At 42.7% G+C, this 24,730-nt stretch overlaps 2 protein-coding genes across 7 annotated transcripts in view; one reads left to right on the top strand and one right to left on the bottom strand.

Moving 5' to 3' along the window:
- Nucleotides 1-6,680, top strand: part of LOC113429472 (membrane-spanning 4-domains subfamily A member 15-like) — a 12,588-nt gene extending 5,908 nt beyond the window's left edge. For 4 of the 5 annotated variants that reach the window (XM_087970901.1, XM_087970897.1, XM_087970900.1 and 1 more), the window contains exons 3-7: nt 507-623; nt 2,076-2,132; nt 3,164-3,322; nt 4,283-4,402; nt 6,355-6,680. In XM_087970901.1, the coding sequence (XP_087827027.1) occupies nt 507-623; nt 2,076-2,132; nt 3,164-3,322; nt 4,283-4,402; nt 6,355-6,441 (540 nt within the window). In that variant the 3' untranslated portion in view covers nt 6,442-6,680. The other variant, XM_087970902.1, reaches the window with a different exon arrangement.
- Nucleotides 4,921-24,730, bottom strand: LOC113423756 (sushi, nidogen and EGF-like domain-containing protein 1). Of its 2 annotated transcripts, none has more exons than XM_087970895.1 (7): nt 24,617-24,730; nt 23,241-23,276; nt 20,129-20,259; nt 18,965-19,246; nt 17,705-17,842; nt 15,745-15,921; nt 4,921-5,282 (listed from the first exon to the last, which is right to left on the bottom strand). In XM_087970895.1, the coding sequence occupies exons 1-6, from the start codon at nt 24,651-24,653 to the stop codon at nt 15,745-15,747; spliced, it is 801 nt and encodes a 266-aa protein (XP_087827021.1). In that variant the 5' UTR covers nt 24,654-24,730; the 3' UTR covers nt 4,921-5,282. The 2 variants fall into 2 exon arrangements, with proteins under 2 accessions (XP_087827021.1, XP_087827020.1); XM_087970894.1 differs by lacking the exon at nt 4,921-5,282 and adding an exon at nt 15,236-15,401.

Genomic DNA, 24,730 nt, shown 5'->3' with positions numbered 1-24,730 from the left:
ATCGTTTTGAGGGTAGAAGTTGAAACCATTTATGTCCAGGATGTACACATACACATACAAGAAAAGGTTGAACAAGAGAATGCTTGATGAGTCCCAGCAAGGATGAAATCGATTGTGTAGTGCCTCCTACTGGCCAATAGCTAAAATGACATGAAAAATAAGTTCTCCAGAGGTTATTGAACAATATAGTAGTGATAAAAGCAGTTGCCAGTACTGAGAGATGCTGGAAGTTGTAGTTCAGCAACATCTGGAGTTCTGTTGGTTCCCTAGTCTATCACTGGTCGTGGGAAGGTTGTAGCAGCCGCAGGTGAATTGCATGTATAATTAGATATTCTATTTTAAAATATTGTATTATTTTACTAACAAAGTTTTTTTTGGGGGGGGGAAGGGGAAAGGATATAAAATTTATATAGGCTTTGGCATGCATCTTGTTTCCCTCCTGCTCTGTTGCTCTGGTTTGTGGTGAGTTGGAAGTAAAGGTGTTGTTGTTTTTTTCCTCTTTGCAGATCACACAGATATTCATAGGAATCATACAAATTATCTTTGGGATGCTGATCAACATCATTAATGAACGTGATATTATCTACCTTATTGTATGGATGCCCTATTGGAGTGGAATCTTGGTAATTTTACACCAGGGTTGTCAAAATCAATTTCATTGAGGGCGGCATCAGGGCTATGGTTGACCTTGGGGGGCTGGGTGGGCGTGGCCAATTGGGTGGGCGTGGCCAGCTTGATGCCACTTACTGGGGTGGCTGACTGGGTGGGCATGGTCGACTGGGTGGCCGTGGCCAGCTGGACACCACTCCCCAAACTGCTGGAATGTCTCTCTTTGTTTTAGTTTTTTTTAAAATTTACGTTATTGTCATTGCACCTTGTACAACAAAATTAAATACCATCTTCAGTGTATATTATGACTATGAAAATAAACACAAACACACATCCTTTGCATTCTATATAATTGAATTGAAAACCCCTGATATTGCATTAATATTGCGCTATACAATAGAATTCAAAAGAGCTACTGCCCTGGGATAGAAGCTGTTTTTCAGCCTATTTGTCCTTGTTTTTATTATTCTGTACTGTCTGCCAGATGGTAATAGTTCAAAAAAAAGAGTTCCCAGGATGAGATGGATCTTTGAGAATGTTTTGAACTTTCTTAAGGCATCAGGAGCTATAAAGCTCTTCCAAAGAGTGGAGAGGGCAACCAATGATCCTCTGGGCAATGATGTTAACCCGCTGAAGTACTTTCCTATCTGCCACTGTGCAATTGGCAAACCATACAGAGGTGCAGTAACACCTTAGTAAGACCACACCTAGAGTACTGCATCCAGTTTTGGTCACCAGACTATTACAAAGATGTTGAGACTCTAGAAAAAGTACAGAGAAGAGCAACCAGGATGATTAGGGGACTGGAGACTAAAACATATGAAGAATGGTTAAAAGAACTGGGCATGGCTAGTCTAGTGAAGAGAAGGACCAGGGGAGACATGATAGCAGTCTTCCACTATTTGAGGGGCTGCCACAGAGAGGAAGGGGTCAAGCTATTTTCCAAGGCACCTGAAGGCCAGACAAGGAATAATGGATGGAAACTGAACAAGGAGATATTCAACTTGGAAATAAAGAGAAATTTTCTGACAGTGAAAACAGTCAATCATTGGAATAGCTTGCCTTCAGAAGTTGTGAGAGCTTCATCCCTGGAAGCTTTCAATAAGAGACTGGATTGCCATCTGTCAGAAATGGTGTAGGGTCTCCTGCTTGAGTGGGGTGTGTGTGTTGGACTAGATAACCTACAAGGTCCCTTCCAACTCTGTTGAACTGTTAAATCTGTTAGTGCTGTGTTGCACAAAAAATTCAGTGAACATAACCCCTGGCTGTGACACCTTAAAGCAGCTGCATCTTCAACTAGAATAGGGAAAGTGGATTGGGTTTCAACACAAACGTTGATCAGAGAACAGTAGGCAGTGACAAGAGGCAGCAGTTTAAGGTGGAAAAGAGATTATGGGTTTATACTGTAAATCCAGTCCTCTGGGGATAGAGCCATACTGGCTCACTTTCTTTTCTTTTCCTTCCAGTACATCATCTCCGGATCCTTAGCTGTGGCAGCTGCTTGGAATCCCCGGATGCCTCTGGTAACTAATCCCTTGGAGCAAAAACGAAGACCGTGGGTTAATCAGAAACCGTCCACCTGGGAGATCCCAGCAATGAAAGATTGAGAAAGCCTCTCCTTTGTAGCCATGGAGACAGGGGTGGGATTCTACCAGTTTGGACCGGTTCGGGCGAACTGGATGTTAAATTTGTATCTGGTTCACCGAACCGGTATTTCATCTGACCGGCTGGCCCTGCCCGTCCAGCCCCTCCCTTCCCAGGAGTCTCCACGTGGCCCATTTTCGATGCAGGTAAGTGCAGGGTCCGCGCAGAATTTGCAAAATAGGCCTGTTTCCAGCTTCCAGAGAGCCTCCAGAGCCCAGGGGAGGCCATTTTCACCCTCCTAGAGGCCCGAGGGAAGCCTCCGGACCCTTGGGAAGGTGAAAAACGCCCCCCCAGAAGTTCTGGTAGGCCACACCCACCATGGCCACGCCCACACAGCAACTGGGCAGCGAACCGGTTGCTGGGATTTTTGAATCCCACCCCTGCATGGAGAGCTGCAATCCATTGGGGTTACCAATCAGGAGCTTGGTGAATTTCGGATGTTCCTGGATCACTAACATCCAAGGGAGCATCACGATGGTTGTGATGTCTTGTTTAAAAAGAGCCTCTCCCCTGAATACCCTTTTTGGGAAACTGCAGGTCTTTCTGAAATCTCTTTTTTGCCCGATTTTAGCAAAGAGGTGCTGTGTCTCCATCTCTGGTGGAATATTCTGATGGAAACAAATGCCTTGAGGTTGTCTCTCTTCACAATGGCTAATCTGCCAGGCCAAAGGGTCTGCATTCAAGCTGTTCTACTTGAGAGGAGCAAGAAGGCTCAACGTTGAGCCACTCTTGCAAGGGGTTAAAGGACACCAACCTCACCTTTTCTGGCTAAAGTAAACCCAAAGTTGACATGCTTCTGTTCCCATCATCGTCCGAGAAATCTCAGTTGCATCATAGCCAGCCTGTGCGTGCGTGTGTGTGTGTGTGTGTCTTTGCATGTATGTTTATTAATTTATTTTGTCTCCCCTAGGTGCAAAGCATGGTGGCCATGAATGTGTTAAGTACTGTAGCAGCTGGTTTGGGCCTGGCATCCCTGTTTGCCACCTTTGGTATGCCCTATCTATTCAATTTCTCTACGCACTGCTATAATTTTGAAAAAGAAATTCAGAAAAAGTGTAATGCAAACCAGGTACGCCCTTTTATATCATAAGTATGCGACCTTCCCAAATTCATCCGCAAGAAGTTTGTTTCAACAGGGCAGAGAAAGAAAAAGAAGTTAATAGTGTCCTCTAATGGGGCATGGATCTCTTTGGAAGAGATCTAAATATATCCCAAAACTCCCAAATAGAGTTTTAATCATGGAAAGGTTATTAACATGGGATTTCTAGAATTTGGGTATTTTTCTTTGGCCCAATCTTTCCAAAGCATATACACCAGGGCTGCCCCCAGGGATGGCCACAATTTCAAGGTGGCAGCTGTAACCGTATAGTCAAAGTTTTGCTAGATATTTAGGTGTGGCACAGGGAAAAAAAAAAACCGGGCCCCAAATAGTCTGATTGGGCTGCGCAGTTGCTTGGGCTAATTCCAGATGTGATCTCATTGCTTGGAATGCTAAGATGCCTCTGATAATTAATCCATTGGAGAAAAAAAATGAAGGCCATGGCCATAGCATTCCAAATGTTAGTTCATTGCCCCCAATATCTATGGGGCTGCCAGAAAGAAGAGGGGGGTCAACCTATTTTCCAAAGCACCAAAAGGCAGGACGAAAAGCAACAGATGGAGGGAAGCAACCTAGAACTAAGGAGAAATTTCCTAACAGTGAGAACAATTAATCAGTGGAATGATTTGCCTCCAGAAGTTGTAAATGCTCCAACACTGGAAGTTTTAAAGAAGAGATTGGATAACCAATTTGTCTGAAATGGTATAGGGTTTCCTGCCTGAGCAGGGGTTGGACTAGAAGATCTCCAAGCTCCCTTCCAACTCTTACTCTGTTTCTGTTTTGGACTCAAAAATACTTCAATCCCCTTATGACCTAGGCAATAGATCCTCCCTATCACATCCGATCACCTTCCTTACTCTAGAACTGGAGATAAATATGCCTGGCTGTGTGTATAAAAATGGATATGTTACTTTTCTGCTTCATTGATAGAATATCGTCCTAGGAATACTGACTATTCTTACTCTGTTCACCGCCCTGGAGTTTTGCATCACCATCTCAGTTGCGTCTTTTGGATGTAAGATGCTTTGCCGAGATACCTTCTCTGAAAAAGTAAGATTTCCAAAGGAAGATGGGTAGTCCACCAAGGGAAATGAATTGAGACACATGGATTTCTGATATTTATTCAATATGGAATAGTCTGATTGGAAGGCATTATGTTGGATAGGATCACACCTCTTCCTTGCTGCCTCTCCTCAGGCTAGTGTTCAGATACAATGGTACCTTAGTATTCAGCATTAATTGATTTCAGGAGGTGCGATAGGTACTAAAAAGGATGAATCCTAAACGAACTCGTGACTTATCACCCTTTGTTTTGACTGGGAAAAACTTTCTGTCTGTCCCTTTTCACATGTCAGTGACCTTCCCAGCATGGCTGACTTCCTGTCCATCATCTATTGTTGTCCCCCTCCTTTTGCAGTGATCTTCCCAGCATGGCCGACTTCCTGTCCATCCTCTGTGATTGTCCCCTTCCTTTTGCAGTGATCTTCCCAGCATGGCTGACTTCCTGTCCATCCTCTATTGTTGTCTTCCTCCTTTTTCAGCGACCTTCACAGCATGGCCCACTTCCTGTCCGCCCTCTGTGGTTGTCCTCCTCCTTTTACAGCGACCTTCCCAGCATGGCCCACTTCCTGTCCATTCTCTGCAGCTCTGCCTCTCTTCTTATCACAGTGCATCAAGTACTAAACAAACACTGAGTACTGGGACGACATTTCCAGGTCAAAATGTGTCAAATATCAAATTCAACAAGTTTTGAAGCAGCCGAGTACTGAGGTACCACTGTAGGGAGATTCTGAGTTACTCTTGTGCAGGCAACTTGATTCGTATATGTTTTAGAGATGCTCATTAAAAGCATCAAATCCTTATGGAGGTTGTTTTGGCATGAGTTGTGATGGATGCCATTTGGACTCAGAGGAGAGTGAAAAGCTAAAGCCTAGAGAAAATACAACCACACTTCCATTTACCATAACTCAGATGAAAAAAACCTCAAATTTTGCAAATGACTGGTACGGTAGCCTAGAGTTGGAACTCTCGCCTCACAATCAGGAGGCTGTGAGTTCAATCCTAGGTGGAGGCAAATATTTCTCTTTCTGGGCACAATATGAATATATCTACTGAGAAAACAACATCTCTGTGTTGGCAACAGGAAGGGCATCCGGCCACTAAGCACTCTGTTCCATTCAGTTGCCCAGACTCCACCTCACAAGGGATTATGGGGGTTGTTAAAAGAGATGATGATGATGATGATTAATTTTACAGATCTGGCTGTTTTGTTACATGTGAAACATAGACACCGAATTGTATTATAAATAAAATAAAATAAAAGCAATGGGTATACTATGGCTTCAGGCTAAGGGGTGCCATTGGCAACAAAGGTGAAAGATTGCTGCAAAAGTTTGCCAAGATGGGGTGAATTCACATGTTGTACTAGGTAGACACAAAAGAATAATTTGGCTTCACTCATACACTGTGTTGAAAATCTAGATTATAAATGGTAGTGGATAGATTCTCATATTGCGAGAAACCTAAAGGAAACAAACCACCTTATGAATCTCAGCTCAGATTCCAGCTGGTTGGCAGAAGACAATATAAGGTTCTTACCACCCAAGGAGTGCCTAATCTGTACATGGTCCAGCTAGCGCTTCAGACTGAATTCCCAAAAAGATACTTTGAAATGTGTGACAGCTTGAACCCAGTAACTCTGTTAATGTCTTTAAAGCAGTTGCATCTTTTTCTGGGATTTTGGAGGGAGCCCTAGCCATGCAAAACAGAAAAGGATTCAGCTGCTTTAAAGAGAGACAGTGCTATCTTTATGCTCCAATAAAGATCACGATTCCTCTTGGGAATCAAAGTGCTATAGAGAGTCTTATATTGGAAACAGAGAGAATCAGTCAAAAGGCTGTTGGAAAGCTGAGGAATTCTGTTCTGAGCTGTGAAATGAGAATGTATGCATGCACACACATGCACACAAATGGTCCTAACACTTTTGTTGCTTGTTTCTTTAGGTTGTGGTCATTTATCAGAATGTGTCTCCTGCCCGTGCCGAACAAGATCCTCCCCTCGACTGTAAACAGGCAGCAATTCAACCCTGAACTGCTTTTCTTTCATTGCAGCTCTTCTGCATCTGGAAGCCTTTTTTTAAAAAAGGAATTGCACAGAAGTTTTTAATCAGTGGAACATAAAGGCTTTTTAATGGACTAAGCAAAAAGCACCAGGCGCAAAAGATCATGTGAATGTTCTTTGTTGCTGGTTAAAATATCTTTTTATGAGCCGATCGGCACTTTGCACCACGTTATGGTTTATGGTTTGCTGTTGGAAATGTATGTATGTATGTATGTATGTATGTATGTATGTATGTATGAATGTATGTATGGTATTCAGCTTTGGGTATTTTCCCACATCATTGTAGTTGTGCTTTTAAAGTTGTAGCAACGTTTTGGCAGAATCTCATTTGCCATCATCAGGCTTCTGTATTGTGTTTGTCCGTGTGAGCCACACGGCTGTGAGGCGAATCCGGGTTTTCCCACTGCCTTTGCTCATCAGCGAGTCGTAAAAGGGGACTGCGTGACCACGGCCACTATTGTAAATATGAGTCGGTGGCCAGGCCAGGATGAATTTCAATCGCGTGAGCGCGGCGGATGCGGCAACGGTCGTTAAGCGTGAAAAACGGTCAGGTTGCTTTTTCTTTTTTTTTTGTTGTTGTTTGTAACTTCGGTCAGTCAATGAACCGTTGTAAGTCGAGGACTACCAGGGAACCAGCATCTCTAGCTTGACATCCCACAGATGATCAAAGGATGATCAAAGAATAATCAAAGGAGAAAGGGAGGCCAAAAAAAAACCCAAAAAACTTTGGTCTGAAGAAACAGCAAAAGTGGCAGATTTTTTTTAATATTAACGGGCGGATTTGGGGTGGGGAGGCGGTGAGAACGTTTTGCCAGATATTCTGCTAGGAAAAGGACAGGATCCAGCAATTCAAGGCAGGAGGGGGAGGAAATTCCCAGAAAATGTAGTGTATTCGGGGAGGTGGGGGAATTCAGTCTTGGCCCTGTCTGTGTGGGCGACTCCAACTGCAAAAATAAGCATTAAAGTAAAGGGAGGGGTGGCTTTTGCCCACCTCCGCGAAAACTCCCAGCAATTGTCTGGAAAGCCACAATCCACACACACAAAAAAGGGGGCAGATTGTGTCTTCCTAAAGGCATCCCTGGCTCTCGGGGAGGGGCCCACCGGCTTCCCATAATGGAGCTTTTCATAAACCTCGATTGGCCTGCTTTTCTTCACCGCCACAGAGCCCGAGCGCATACCGTGCCGTTCGGCCTGGAGGAAGTGTGGCGGGCTTTGCTTTGACCCTGGAGAGAAAATGGAACCTCTGAATCACACGTCTTGGTCGGTTTCCACTTTCTTCATAAAAGGCAAGGTTCCTGCTCGAAGCTGGCAAGAGGAGGGATGCGGCTGTGCGGGGAGGCAGGAACGTCAACCTGTTCCTTGCTTGACACGGAGGCCATATATATTACATTATATGATATATTATTATATATTATATTATATTTTTATAAGAATGTCCATGTACAGAGCCTTTCTCCCTCTCCCTCCCCATACACACACACACACACACACACACACATATTTTATAAGGATGCCCTGCAGAGCCTCTCCCTCCCTCCCTCCGTGTGTGTGTGTGTGTGTGTGTGTTATATATATATATATATATATATATATATATATATATATTTTTGAGGTTCTCGAGTATTTTTGTATGTGGATCTTTGGTTATTCGGGTTTTCTCCGCGTAAGATTGGAAGTATCTAGGCAGCGTTTGATGAAGTCTCATTCATCATCTTCAGGCTTCTGTCTTCAGCTCTGTGCTTCTCAGAGCTTCTGAGAAGCACAGAGCTGAAGACAGAAGCCTGAAGATGATGAATGAGACTTCATCAAACGTTGCCTAGATACTTCCAATCTTACGCGGAGAAACCCGAATAACAAAAGATCCATATATATATATATATATATATATATATATATATATATATATATATATATATATATATATATAAATATAAATATAAATATAAATATAAATATAAATATAAATATAAATAAATAAAATATGACGTGGGAAAATACCCGAACAAAGCTGAATACCATACATGTAAGTACCCGCGAAAACTTAAGAAAACACATACACACACACATATATATATATTTATAAGGATGCCCATGCACAGAGCCTCTCTCTCCCCCCCATACACACAAACACATAGACAGATATTTTATATGGATGCCATGCAGAGCCTCTCCCACCCTTCCTTCCTCTCTCTCTATATATATGTGTGTGTGTGTGTGTGTGTGTATATACACACACACACATACATAGATGCCCATGCACCTTAAAAAGGTTTAGCCATCACTGTTATAGAAGAAATACAAGTAATAAAAATGTTCTTGAGGGGTCGGGTGTTTGCACTGTAATATTTGTATTTTTTTCCTTTTTTTTGCATTTGGATGTAAATGTATTATGTTTGTACTATTTGTATTCAAAATAATAATAAAAAAAATACAAAACCAACCCCAAGCTTTGATCTTCCTAGTTCCGAATGAACGACACAAGGGGCCAGGTGGCTGGCTCGGATGCCGGGTGTTTTAATTTAAGGCCAATCCATTTTCCTTTGCTAACCTGGGTTTTAGCATTGGGCTGGTGATAGGACATCGAGAAGGGGGTCTTACAGCCTCCCCATGCCAGAGACGGCAAAATGCAGGGCCAAAATGCAGATTTACTTCTTTTCAATAGCAGTTGCGAATTTGGACAGATTTCCAGGGTGGATTAAGGCTTAAAGGAAGGTGCTGGTGTCAACAGGAATCTGTCTCTCTCCAACTTGAAAAACCTCTCCTCTTCACAGAACAAGAAAGAGACCTTTGGCTGTCTTCTAGTCCAGGGGTCTCCAACCTTGGCAACTTTTAAGCCTGGAGGACTTCAACTTCCAGAATTCCTCCTCCAGTCATGTTAGTTCAGGAATTCTGGGAGTTGAAGTCCTGCAGGCTTAAAAGTTGCCAAGGTCCAAACCCCTGGCTGTGCAGTCTCTTCTTAAAAGCCTCCAGTGATGGAGCGTTCACAACTTCTGAAGGCAAACCATCCATCTGATTTTAACAGAATAACAGAATTGGGAGGAGGGACCTTGGAGGTCTTCTAGCCCAACCCCCAGCTTAAGCGGGAAACTCCATAACACTTGAGACTAGAATGATTTTTGTCTGAAATATACCATTTCTTCTCAATGCCTTGATTGAAAAATACCACTTCTTCTCAACGGCTTGATTGGGACTGGACCTTTTTTCATTTAAAATCCCTCTCTGGCAATTTGGGGTAGGGGATAAGAAGATCTAGGAAGCGTTTCCCCGATTTCCTGCGGTCACTTTGCTATAGTGGTTAAAGCACCAGGCCAGAAACTGGGAGATCGGGAGTTCTAGTCCCACCTTGGGGAGGGAGCAATGGCCAAACCACTTCTGAAAAACCTAGCCAAGAAAACGGCTTGGGCTCGTGGGAGGCCATGGCCAGGAGTCCAAGACTGACTCAAAAGCATGGACCCACAAACCCTGCCTTCCCAGGCCTAACCAATGCACCTCGAGACTATAATTCCCATTGCCAAAGGCCAATCTTGCTGGGGAAAACCGCTCATCCTCAGTCTGAGTTGGGTGAACCTCGAGGAATTTGAAAACTTGCACCAGCTGTAAACAGAAGATCGAATTGTTGGGACGCCAGTTCCTAACCCCTGCCTCCGCTGCAGGGCTCCAACAAATGGAAAATCTACCCACACACAGACACACAACACACACACAACACACACAAGGGATGGTGTGTTGGGGCTCATGTTGGGGAGGAGACAGGGTGGAAATAAAATTCCAACGCTCCCATTGTTGGCGGAGCACAAAAGCAGCCGAAAGAAAACTCAACAGCTTTATCAAGAAACCTGGAGGTGTTAAAAACATCTCGCACTCTTCGCCCCAAAAGTGTGTGAATGGCAGCATCCCACTTCTTCACCTGTGTCTCTTGCACACCCTTGGAACAAAGGCTGGGGTTTAGTCGCCACCAGCCACCCTTCCCAGAGTGTTTTAACTGATCAGAATTTAATATGATTCCCATTAATGTTCCTTTCTCCCTTGGAGGTCTCAGAACGGTGGTGAAAAATTTATATTAAGGGATCTATTACCCGTGGCCACCTGGGAACGCCATCGTCGCAACCGCATTGTAATTATAAGGTTATAGAAGGGAGCATTGATTACATACGCCCGTCTTTTTAATTAATGTAATTTTAATTCAATTAAGCCCTGCCTGGCCCAACAGACCTGTTGGCGGGAAGAAGGCCTCCTGGCTTCAAACAGTTGTAAATCAGGGGATCGAGGAAGGTAACATACCTGAAAATCTCTCTCTTCCTCTTCTCTCTCACTCCCTCTTTTTTCACTCTCTCTCTCTCTCTCTCTCCCCCTATCCCACTCCTCTGTCACACGCACTCAAAGTTGAGTGTCACTCCAACTAAGGAGAAAACCACACTGGTTGAGCAGGCTCCCAAAACCCTTTACTAGCACTGATGAAGCTACCTGGTTGGGTAATGAAACGTCTGCAACCAAACAACCAGGACGAGAGAGAGCACTGAATACCCCCACAATCCTCCTCTCTGCAAACTTCTCTCCATTCTAGCACTGATGATGAGGAAACGTCTGCAAGCAAACAACCAGGCTCAGAGAGCACCAAGGACCTCCCTGGTTTATTTTCAGTTTCCAGAGCCAGAACAATCTTATCCTAAAACTTTTCTTGTAATTTAATTTAGAACAATTGCACACGTGTTCAGTATCCCAAAAGAGAGGTCTAAGGAAAGGCCTTGGGGCTTTGCTGTGCTTGTTTTTTTAGAAGTTTGATTATCCAATGAATTATCCAATGATTATCCAACATCGCTGATGCTAGTGAGCGTGACCATATATAAATATGGTATATGTGCCAGAGGTAGGTTGGGTGTGGTTTTTCCCTTGGTAAGTCCTTGATTACATTGTTATTGTCTGCTTCATTGTTTGTCCAATGTAACTACCAAAGAGAAAGTCGTGCCCTCATTGGCAGAGCAAGCTCCTACATATAAACAAGGGACAAACCCTATACTCTGTAACCCTGATGATGTTACCTAGTTGGGTAATGAAATGCCTGCAAGCAAAGAACAAAGCTCAGAGAGCACCACAGATTCTACATCTCGCTCCGTGTGAAAAAGCAACTATTTCACAGCAGACAGGTACACTTAGCAGTCTTCAGGTGAGAAACTGTCTGCAGGGGTAGGTTTTTCTCACCGACTTCCAATGACACATTTTTATTTTATTTTACTTTTTTTTTTTTGCTGGCTGCAATTTTCCCACACCGGCGCTTCGCTTCAGCTGCCCCTAAGTTAAAACCTCACATTATTATCTCAGCATTGCTTCCGCTACCGCTGCCAAAATTGTAAGACGGAGCATACATATCTTTCTGAAAGACATTTGAAAGAAGAAGGACAGAAGAAGAGACAGGGAAAGGAGGAAAGTTGGGGGAAGAAGAGAAGGGGAAGGAAGAAAAGGGAAATGGGAAAAAGGAATGGGAAAAGGAAACGAAAAAGGGAAGGGAAGGAAGAGGAGGTGAATGGAAGGGAACGGAAGGAGGAAGAGGGAAGAGAAAGAAAAGAAGAAGAGATGAAGGGAAGGAGGAAGAGGGAAGGGAAAGAAAGATGGAGGAAAAGGAAGGGAAGGGAATGGAAGGGAACGGAAGGAGGAAGAGGGAAGAGAAAGAAAAGAAGAAGAGATGAAGGGAAGGAGGAAGAGGGAAGGGAAAGAAAGATGGAGGAAAAGGGAAGGGAAGGAAGAAGAGATGAAGGGAAGGGAAGGGGAAAAAAGGAAAGGAAAGGAAAGGAAGGGATGAGGAAGGGAAAGGAAAGGTTTGAGTTTGAGTTTGAGTTTGAGTTTGAGTTTCAGCTTTCGCTTTCGCTTTCGCTTTATTTTGAGTTTGAGTGAGTTTGAGTTTGAGTTTGAGTATGAGTATGAGTTTGAGTTTGAGTGAGTTTGAGTGAGTTTGAGTTTGAGTGAGTTTGAGTTTGGGTTTGGGTTTGGGTTTGAGTTGAGTTTGAGTTTGAGTATGAGTTCACACTCACACTCACACTCACACTCACACTCACTCAAACTCAAAATAAAGCTAAAGCTCAAGCTCCAGCTCCAGCTCCAGCTCAAGCTCAAGCTCCAGCTCAAGCTCACGCTCACACTCACACTCACACTCACACTCACACTCAAACTCATACTCATACTCACACTCACACTCACACTCAAACTCATACTCATACTCACACTCACACTCACACTCACTCAAACTCAAAATAAAGCTAAAGCTAAAGCTCAAGCTCAAGCTCAAGCTCCAGCTGATGCTCACACTCACACTCACACTCACACTCACACTCACACTCACACTCATACTCACTCAAACTCAAAATAAAGCTCAAGCTCCAGCTCCAGCTCCAGCTCAAGCTCAAGCTCCAGCTCAAGGTCCAGCTCCAGCTCAAGCTCCAGCTCAAGCTCACGCTCACGCTCACACTCATACTCACACTCACACTCACACTCACACTCACACTCACACTCACACTCACTCTCTTCTGGATGAAAGCAAACAGGGCCAACAGGTTGGTGGGAAAGCCAATTAGGACAGTGAGCATGTAATAATTGACAGTCTGGTGGAGTCATCTCTTCTATTCATGCTCTCAGGTCTTTTTTAAAACTCTATGGCTTCTCTGATAATCTGTAGCTGGGGTTTTCTATAGTGGCTAGGTTTTGGCGCCATTGAAGTCAATGCTATGATCTGTGGCTTTCATGTGTTGGACTAGTGAGGAAGTGTGTTCCAGCTTTTTTACTGCATTTTTGTGTTCATCTAGGTGAATACTTGTTCTTCTATTGGTCTGTCCAATGTATGTGGCAGGGCATGATGCACAGGGGACTTCATATATGCCTTGGTTTTCCAGGTCAATTTTATCTTTGGGGTTTCTTAGGATGGCTGCTATTTTTCTGTCTGTTTTGAAGGCAATCTTGAAGTGATGCCTGTGTAGTATATTACTGATTTTGTCTGTAGTATGTATATATATTTACTTATACCTATTATCTTGTAGGCAATTGACAAATAAAAATAAATAAATAAATAAAAAGGTAGGTTGAAGGAGAGTAGCGGATTTGGTAAAGGAGGAAGCGATACTTCAGTTCATTCACTGATCGGCTACAGTCTTAGGTTTAACCGGTGCTGTTGCACCCCCATGAGGAAGAAAACATCCATGCAGTGCATTTAATTCAAATGTTTGCTTCAGTTGACAAATAACAAGAGCAGGTCTAAAAAGCAGAGGTACCAGGTTAACCCATGCTTAAAGCAAATCAATCCTTGGAGGAAATAAACTAGAAACAATTAATTGGAGGAAGTAAGTTAGAACAATTAATCAGTGGAACTGCTTGCCTCCAGAAGTTGTGTTCATCCATAATTTAAATTTATAGCCAGTTTGATCTAGGGGTTAAGGTGCCAGGCTAGAAACCAGGATAATGTGAGTTCTAGTCTCACCCTATGAAGGAAAACAGGAGGGAGAAGTAGTATTAGGTATATTTTCTGCCTTATTTATAAAAATAATGAAGACGGGATATAAATGCATACCTTGGAAGATCAACTTGTTCCCTGCCACTCGATTTCATATGAGGCCTCCTTCTGCCAGTCTAGCTTATCTTACACTTTATTTTAGACGTGCACACTTCCAGACCGTCTAATAAAGTGCAGAATTTTTGCATCTTGCTAAAATGTTTATTTTATCTGAATTCTATGGAAATAAATATGATTGTAATGGTCTGGTAATTTATGCCTGATTCTCTTTTCAAAAGCATCCTTTCTTTAAAAATAAATAAATCTTGGAATGTCAAAAGTGCTGCAATAGATTCTCAGTGGGTCAAAGGAGAGGCAGATATGTCGTGGGAACAGGAAAAGGCACCACTCTTATAGGGACATCAAGTGATTCCCAGACCGCATAATGCAGAGTTAAATGAACTCAAACTGCTCAATGGTGTCGTTGCAATTAAACCTGGTCAGCTAGAAACCAGGAGAGAGTGAGTTGTAGAAAGCAGAGGTGAACTACCTCTGAAATTGTTGGCCAAGAAAGTATCATAGATTTGTCCAGGTAATCCAGACTCAAAACACCACAACAAAAAATGGTTAGAATTGTGGTAAACTTGGTAAAGATGATTTAGGGTTGACTCAGTTGCTCCTAAGTTGTGGGTGGCAGAGGGAATGGCATTGAGGTAGAGGAGGAACAGTCACTATCAAAACAACTGTTAGCTAAAAAAGGACCAAGTCCAGGGCAGAAGTAAATATTTCAGACAAGGCCTCCCTGGTTTTATGAAGACAAAGGAAGAGAAGAGGAAAACATTCAGGCTTGTTAGATTGTTACTAAGGTTTTACAACAAAAGTACTGATCTACATGACATTGGATTGCTAGCCTGATCTTTCTTGAAAGGGCTAAGATATGTCTGTTCTCATTGCCTAAAGCAACCTTGGCAAATTTAAGAGCCATGGATGGGGCATTCTGGGAGTTGAAGTCCACAAATCTTAAAATTGCCAAGATTGGACACCTCTGGCATAAAGAATTAAATAGTCAATGTGTATGGAGATATTGGTATGGATGTCCATATCACATTTTCCATCCCCTGGGATATTACATCTGCACCCATCTCCCATGAAGGAAAACAACCTTATCATTCCCCTTAAAAGCATCACACGAGAACACACATACTCTCTTTATATATGCAAAGATTGACGTATTCACACATAACAATCATGCATTTCTTTCCTGCACGCATCACTGGACACACCGCCAATCTGAGTGCAATCATTTATTGCTAAATCTACAGTCAATGGAAGCTCCAGAAAATTTTTCTTGTTTGAAGAGGGTAGCAGAGGGATTTAAGCAAGATTGCAGATGCTGTTCAACTTATCCCAGGCTAGCATGGAGAAGCAGATAGTCTGTGTTGGAAGCAGTTTCACCTGATGAAAAGAGACAACAGCAAAATAAGCCAGGGACTATGGATCTAGTAATTATTTACATATCTATCATCATCTTCTTTCAATGAGCCCATAATCCCTTGGCAACTGAATGGAGCTAGCAGAGTGTTTTAATGGCCGGATGCCCTTCCTGTCACCAATGCAGAGGTTTGTTCAGCAGATATATTCTCAGTATGCCCAGAGAGAGAAATATCTGCCTCTACCTAGGATTGAACTCACAACCTCCTGATTGTGAGGCAACTGCTCCACCTCTAGGCCACCACACCACTCCAATTATTTACATATCTATCCTACTAGCAAATAAAAGAGAAGGTCTGGCACTTACTTATTCATCCAAGCAATCACTTGCTGGTGTGGGAACTCCGATAATTGACTTATCCACTTGGAACAGCCAGCGACCTGGTTCACCAACATTGCTAGTCTTCTTAATATTGAGAATTGCATCCGTTCGGGAACCAGGGATGTTGTAGTAATTTTCTTTGTCCCCACTGTCAAAGCCAGCCTGGTGAAGAGGTAGAGAAAGGGAAAGAATGACCTCTTTTCTAATTAACGTCCCAACAAACTTTCTCATTGGATTGCCAACCGGGGTATCAACCCTATAATGCAGCTTCTCAAAAGGGCAGATCTATTTTGCGATGGGTTAATGAGAACAATGAATCTCTACTGTCAACCCTGAAGTTGGGTGAACGGTGGCCATTTTTCTGTTGTAGCTTTCCTCTAGGGCGTTTTCTTCTCACAGCTTCAGGGCCAGTGGGAGGGGGGATGTAGAGATAGTTGGGATGTTGCAGCCAAAAATAAAATTCTTTCCCCCTGGGAATCAAGGACGTTGGTGCAGGTGTTTGAAAGGTGGAGACTGAGGTCACCTAGCAACCGGACTGAGTGCTGATTCGACCATGTGACTGATGATTCTGGGAGGGAAGTGACAAAGTTTGACTTTTAATGGGGGGTAAAACTGGTGGGAACCTACAGCCCGTTTTTCAACCAAGAAATTGCCAATTTTATATGTTCCAATAAAATGTTCTTTGAGGAATATGCCTGCCTCAGAGTTCTTATTAAATGGGATGTATTACTTGGATGAGAATAAGAAGGAAGGACTCCCTGGAGAAGAGCCATGATGCTGGGAATGTTTGAGGGCAAAAGAAGAAGAAAGGGACGACAGAGAATGAGGTGGCTGGATGGAGTCACTGAAGCAGTTGGCGTGAGCTGAAATGGATTCCAGAAGATGCTAGAGGATGGGCCCCCCACGGCCGGGGGGGGGGGGGCGGGGCGGGAAAAAAACCCCCCCCACCGGGGGGGGGGGGAAGGGGGGCCGGGAAAAAAAGGGGGAAGGGGGGCGGGGGGGGGAAGAGGGGGAAAGGGGGGGGGGGGGGGGGAAAGGGAGGGGGGGGGGGGGGGGGGGGGGGGGGGCCGGGGGAGGGGGCCCCGCCCCCCCGGAGAAGGCAGGAGAAGGCCCCGGAGCCCCCAAACAAACCCGCCCCCCCCCCCCCCCAAACCCCCCCCCCGGCGAGAAAAAAGAGAGGGGGGCCCGCCGGACCCCCCCGGGGGGGGCGCAAGCAAAGGCCTGGACCGGGGAATGTTTTTCCATGGGGTCGCAATGGGTCGGACACAACTTTGCAACTAACAGCAACAAATTACTTGGAACCTTGACATTTATCATAGAAGGGAATTGTTCCACTCTACCCTGCTTTGGTTAGGCTTCTTCTGAGAGACTGTGTCCAATTCTGGACACTGTACAGGTAGTCCTTGACATACAACAGTTTAGTGACCGAAGTTACAACACCATTGAAACAAGAAACTTGTAACCATTTTTGGCACTTCTGACCCTTGTAGCATACCCACGATCATGTGATTTACATTCGGATGCTTGACAATGGGTTCATATTTATGACGGTTGCAGCGTCCCGGGATCATGTGATCACTTTTGTGACCGTCTGACAAGCAATAATCGATGGAGAAACCCGATCCACTTAACAACCACGCATTATTAATTTAACCACTGCAGTGATTCACTTAACAAATGGGGCAAGAAAAGTAGTAAAAGGGGACAAAACTCACTTAATACATTTCTCACTTAGCAACATAAATTCTGGGCTCCATCATGGTCGTAAGTCAAGGATTACCTGTAATCTAATAAGAACCTGTAATAAACTGAAGCAAGTTCAGAGAAGAGCTACCAAGATGATGAAGGAGACCAAGCCCAGTGAGAACACGCCTTGAGTAGGTTTAGCTTGAGTAGGAGATAACCCTGTATTTCTGGTTGCACCTTCAAGCTATCCCAAAGCTACCTGAGCGGGAGTTCCTCCAAGTCCCGTATAGATATCTCCATCATTTCCAGTTCCAGTGGTCCACTGTATATCAGCATAGTTCAGCATGATGAAGGATATTTCTCCATCTGTGGCCAAGACAACTTGAAAAGTGTTGACCTGCAACAAAAAGGGGGAAAAAATGTATTTTAAGGCCTGGCTATCCTTGCTTAGCGAAGTTGTTTCTAAACCAGGGCTCTCCAACCTTGGCAACTTTAAGACTTGTGAACTTCAATTCCCAGAATTCAACTCCCAGACTTAAAGACTTGTGGACTTCACCCAGCAAAGCTGACTGAGAAATTCTAGGAGTTGAAGTCCACAAGTTTTAAAGTTGCCAAGGTTGGAGACCCCTGTTCTAAAAGAAAGTCATCTTGGAGTTGAATTCAAGTCCTAGTGATTTACCTGAACATATATCCCTGCTCTTGATCCCATTGCTACACTATCCAACGTCCAGTCACATCCATGTACTAAGCAGAGTTACTTACTTCTACAGATAATCCTTGACTTAACCACTGCTGGTTTAATGAGAGTTTGAAGTTATGGTGGCCTCAGAGAAAGTGATTTACAACCTGTCCTTGAATTTATGACCATCGTACAGCCTCTTTGGTCATGCAATCACAATTTGGACACTTGGCAACCGGCTTGCATTTAAAGTGGTTGTAGCATCTTGTCATCATGTGATTGCAATTTGCCACCTTCCCAGCTGGCTTCCAACAAAGTCAATCTGGGAAGCTGGATTCACTTAACAACCATGTAATTCACTTAATGACGGTGATAAAAAGGGTAGTAAGTTGGATCTGGTTAAGTGATGAATCCCTTTATAGCTGGATCAACTTACAATAGAAAGTCTGCTTCCAATGGTGGTTGTAAGTCGAGACTTAACTCTAATAGATTTTCCATATCAGCAAAGTTGGCTATACATTTTTTTGCAGGATGATAGAGGTGCTATCTGGTGGCAACATTGAACATTGCAATATTGCACATTGAGGATTATATAGATGCGGTCCACTATCGGTCCTTGGAGATGGACTTGCCTAAGTGTTGGACTTTCATCTCTACCTCCATGGCTCTTGGACTGAGAGGGAAAGACTGACCCAAAGTCATCCAGCGAGTTTCTGTGACAGGTGGGGGAAGCTGTAGTTCAGCACTTTTACCTCTACACTGCATTTACTTGCAATAAATAAGCAGCCGCCACTGGAGGAGGAAGAAAGCTCTAGATTGCCATTACTATGGGAGACCTACCTTGTCTGAAGCAGATCCATAGTAGCCTACTTTATACCAGGTGGCAATAAACATCCACACGGGTATGAAAGAAACATCAGCACGGTACCGACCGAGGTCTTCAGCAAACCGACTAAGCAGCACTGAGTCTTCGGTCTGTCTCGAGAAGATGCTCCCACTGACTCTATTGTCAACATCAGCCCAAAATGGAGCAACAAAGGGTATTCCTTCTTTCAGAGGGAAAGCAGATGGAGTGTATTCTGAGACATACTTTCCAAAAGAGACAACCCCATTGTTATTGACCTGGAGAAATATAAAACAAGGTGGTAAGCCATGTTCATCTGACATTCTCAATATTATTATGAAATTAGGCAATTTTCTAGAATCTTAAAAGATATAAACTAAGTAATCTGGGTTAACAGGATGCTGTCTCTCTTTCTCTTACACACACACACACACACACTATCTATCTATCCACACAACTCTCTCTCTCTCCATCCATCCATCCATCCATCCATCCATCATCTATCTATCTATCTATATCTGTCTGTCTGTCTATCTCTCTATCTTTATCTCCATCTCCATCCATCCATCCATCCATCTATCTACACACACACACATAACCCCTCCCCAAAGTTAATTGGATGGTTAGCAAACGAGAACAGGTTGCAATAGTCCCCATTGTTCCTCAACAGAAATCATGAAACTAGTGTAAGTTAATATCAGAGAAGAGGAACCTGTGGGTCTCAAGATGCTGTAAAATTTTATTTCCCAGCACCCCCACTTTTGGTTGGACCTATTGGGACTTGGAGGTCAACACTGGGAGCCCCATAACTCCTCACACTGATTTTTACTGTTCTCATGATAGGGTTTCTGAATGTATTTAGATGACTGTAGATTGTTCATATCTCACCCATTCATTCTTATAAAGGCTTATTAGTGGGCAAGTATTAGTTGTGACTCTTATCTCTCTAGGATGCTGTTTTAGAAATGAAAGCCATGGGGAGTTTGGTCATCCCCAACTACCTCCACAAATGCCACATCTTGCTTCTCCAGAGAGGTATAAAGAAATTATGCATTGAGCCATATTGAGAGTTAGGGGATGGGTGGACAACCTGAGTTGAGTACCCATTTCTTAGTTTCTATAAAGAAATATGAGGTTTATATCTGGCAGGTATTACATACAAAAAGGGAGTTGTATTTTTTGCCGTAGAAGGAGAATGGCTTGTTGATGGTGATCTCTGGAGAATTCCCGTCATCAGCTACCGGGTTTTCTGAGTCACCTTGGGTTTTTCCATAAGGATAGAGCAATGTTGCTAGAATAAAAGAGAATATCGTACTTTACAAAAGCAGTTATGTCCAGACCTTGGCATTTCTCCTCCCCCTCCAAACAGCTATCTAGAACATCAATTTCTACAGATGTTGCTCATTCTAAATTCCCTTCCTGCCTCCACTTGGGTTGGATACTGTTCTTCACTATACATTCAGGCCAGAAACATATTACCAAGAGAGATCAGAGCAGCAAAAAGAAGCTACTCTGAAAAGTTAAGGAATCGATTGTCAACAAATAAACTAGCAAACATATGGAAAACTCTTAAAAACATCACTGGCTATAGCAAACCTCTTTCCCAGGCAGAAGGAAATTAGCAACTGACCTGAATGTGTTTTACTGCAGGTTTGAAAGCAAACTACAGCCACCTATCTCCACAACCCCCATCACAAACACACCAACAACAGACCAAGTCTCCTACAACTGACCCCAACCCATTGGGTTCACAACCTCTGGTGATCACAGAAAAAGAAGTACAAGATCTATTTCACAGACAAAAGCCAGGAAAAGCACCAGGGCCAGATAAGATAACTCCTTCTTGCTTAAAAGTCTGTGCTGACCAATTGGCCCCCATCTTCACCCGAATCTTCAATAGATCACTAGAGATGTGCTATGTTCCTTCCTGCTTCAAACATTCTACCATCATCCCAGTGCCAAAGAAGCCCTCCATCAAGGAACTGAATGACTACAGACCAGTTGCTCTAACATCTGTAGTTATGAAAATCTTTGAAAGGCTTGTGCTGTCCTACCTGAAAACCATCATGGATCCGCTGTTAGATCCCATGCAGTTTGCATGCTGAGCAAATAGATTGACAGATGATGCTGTTAATATGGCTCTACACTACATCCTACAACACCTTGAATCTCCAAATACCTACACAAGGGTCCTCTTTGTAGACTTCAGTTCAGCATTCAATACCACCATTCCAGACATTCTTGTAACTAAACTAAACCAGCTATCAGTACCTGAACACACTTGTAAGTGGATCATAAGCTTCCTAACAGACAGGAAGCAGCAGGTGAAGCTAGGCAGAATCACATCTGATACCTGTGCAATTAGCACAGGGTCCCCCCAAGGCTGTGTGCTTTCTCCACTTCTCTTCTCCCTATATACCAATGACTGCATCTCAAACGATCTATCTGTTAAAATACAGAAGTTTGCAGATGATACAACAGCGACTGGTCTCAATTGAGACAACAATGAATCTGCATACAGACGGGAGGTTGTACAACTTGCCTCATGGTGAAACCGGAAAAATCTGGAACTGAATACACTCAAAACCGTAAAAATGGTGGTAGACTTTAGGAGAAAATCTCCCATACTATAACCTCTTACAATACTAGACAACACAGTATCAACAGTAGAGACCTTCAAATTTCTCCGTTCTATCATATCATAAGACCTAAAATGGACACCTAACATCAAAAACGTCATCAAATAAGCACAACAAAGAATGTTCTTACTGCGCCATCTCAGAAAGCTCAAACTGCCCAAGGAGCTGCTGATCCAGTTCTACAGAGGAATGATTGAGTCTGTCATCTGCACCTCTATAACTGTCTGGTTTGGTTCTTCAACCCAACAGGACAGACACAGACTTCAGAGGGTAATTAGGGCTGCAGAAAAAACAATTACTACCAACCTGCCTTCCACTGAAGACCTATATACAAGTCAATAAGAGGGCTGTGAAAATATTTACATATCCTTCACATGCTGGACATAAATTGTTTCAACTCCTATCCTTAAAAGGACGCTATAGAGCATCGCACACCAGAACAACTAGACACAAGGACAGTTTTTCCCCGAATGCCATCACTCTACTAAATAAATAATTCCCTCAACACTGTCCAACTATTTACAAAGTCAGCACTACTATTACTGTTAATCTTCTCATCACTCCTTATCACCCATCCCCTCCCACTTGTGACTGTATGACTGTAACTTTGTCGCTTGTATCCTTACGATTTATATTGACTGTTTCCTAGTATAATTTGATCGCTTATTGTACCCTATGACTATTATTAAGTGTTGTACCTGATGATTCTTGACTCTTGATGAATGTATCTTTTCCTTTATGTACACTGAAAACATTTGCACCAAGACAAATTCCTTGTGTGTCCAATCACACTTGGCCAATAAAGAATTCTATTCTATTCTTCAAAAACCCACCTTTGGTTTGGGAATTTTTCAACTGCTAACCTATCTTTTAGCAGATTGTCCAGCTGATGGCCTACCGGGTAGTATCTAACCACTGATTTCTATTCATGAATGGTAGCACATGGTTGCTCTTGGGAAGAACTCTGGTGATTTGATAGTTTAATTTGGGGAATGACCAATAGGGGCCAGTAGAAATTTTTTATTAGTATAAGAGCAGTAGGTCTCTAACATTTTGCACTGAATATTCTATGATTTTCATACTTTTTTTCTTGAATTTTAAAGATTGATTACCAATATTCAACTGCAATTTCATCTGAGTTCTTCTTACATAGGTACTGATGGCATCCATGGGAGTTTAGAATTTTTCCAGTTGATCCCATCACAATAAAACAGACTATGATCATAAAGAAATTTGTACATGCACTCAAGATAAGTGTGACAAGAATTCTCTTGAGACCTTGCCATCCAGTACAGGTGGTTTAGGAAGAAACATCTGGGCATACATGAAGGTGTAAGGCTACCTTCTCTAAATTGAATGTCCTCTTGAGGTGTAAACTTCCAACTCCTAGAATTCTCCGAACAGCTTGGCTGCTGTGAGAGACTTCTGGGAGGTGTAATCCAAACACCTGGAGAACATAATGGGGGCAAGGTTGATCTGGAATGTGGGAGATTATTTTTGGATCATGAAGCTAACTGTGATCCTTGTCCTGGGATCAACCTCCACCATTCTACTTTGATATTGTCTCAGCATAGCATTGTCTTTGGCCCTAGAAAATGACTTAGTCAGGTTGATGGATTCAACTAAAACTTACTCTTTGGGTTTGCAGCCAGACAAGGCAATGCTGATCCTAAAAAAAAAGAAAGAAAGAAAAATGCAATCAGATCTGGAGTGTTTTTATTCATATACGTAAACCCAGATACATGCAAACATGCCTTATTCAATACATTTCATTAACATGAGAATGAACATAACTGAAAACCACTTTGATTCAAAAGTAGAAGATAGGAACACAGGTACAATTTTCAGAAGTCTAACAATCTGTTGTGCAGTGTCAAAGGAGGAAGTCAGAACACAGAAAGTGGGATATTTTCAGATGAGCTTGCACATTTTTGACACGAGACATAATCTTCTTAATCTTTTGGACATAATCTTCTTAAAAAGGAGAGGGCTTGTGCTGGTGGGTAGTACTTTCTGTAATGCTCCCATAATCAGAAAGGAGCACCATCAAGTCCACCCATCTTCCATAGCTATGTTCTGATCTCTGCTAAAACCTCCTTGTAGTCACCCAAACCTAAAACAGCATCCTTCAGCTTTCCTTCTCCAGGTGCCCTCCAAGACATATTACCATCCCACAAATTACTAGCCACCATGGCCAAGAAATGGCTGGCAAATCTCCAAGCTATCTAGAAAATGCCAGAATGGAAGTTTATTCTGTTATGACATTATATGGATTGTTGAAGCATTGCATGTTAAGATGATCATAGTATTTTATAACTTAGGCTGAGTGTTAGCATGTGGTTGTTTCCATTCCATTGCGCTTCATAGTATTAAAACTTTAAAACAATATAAAGTCTTCCATTCACTTATTAAGGTGGTTAGTCCAATTAAAAACATGTTCTTATTTTTATTAACAACATTATACAGTTATCATTTTTAACCCTTCTTCTTGTAGGTTAAAAAAAATCACTTAGGAACTCTCGGGATTAGATTGAGATGCTCTCATTTTAAATATCTAGCTTTGATGACCATATAATACAACGGTCAACTGCCCTATACACATTGGTGGGATTCAGCCAGTTCACACAACTTCGGGAGAACCAGTTGTTAACTTTCTGAGCAATTTGGTGAACTGGTTGTTGGAAGAAATCATTAGGGCAGAGAACCGGCTATTAAATTATTTGAATCCCACCACTGCCTATTTTTATTTATTTATTTATTTATTTGATTTGCCAATTGTTTACAAGATAGTATAAATGTATACATATGTATACATTTATAAATGTAAATGTACAGACAGACTGAAGTTTTAACACATTTAAATGTTTTTTACTTCTAGTAGATAGCATAGTGGACTACTATTATACAAAACTGATCTGAAATCTAACTTCCTTTTTGGGAATTGAAATTAGGCTCGATTTGCCATTTGCGGGGGAAAAAGCAACCCTGACTTTTAAGATCTTCACTTACCTGCTACTAGTAGTAGGAACATACAAAAGCTCTCCATCTTATTCCGTTTTTCTTTGATTGAATGTCTGCAAAGTTGTTGCAGTGACTTGTGATGCCTCCGTTTTCTTGTATGGT

Source organism: Notechis scutatus, chromosome 8, assembly GCF_049901735.1.
Source record: "Notechis scutatus isolate UNSWTSFEM ecotype Mainland chromosome 8, rNotScu1.2, whole genome shotgun sequence".
NCBI classification, from domain to species: Eukaryota; Metazoa; Chordata; class Lepidosauria; order Squamata; family Elapidae; genus Notechis; species Notechis scutatus.
The sequence above is the reverse complement of the archived record's forward strand: the minus strand, read 5'-3'. Positions and strand labels throughout refer to the sequence as shown.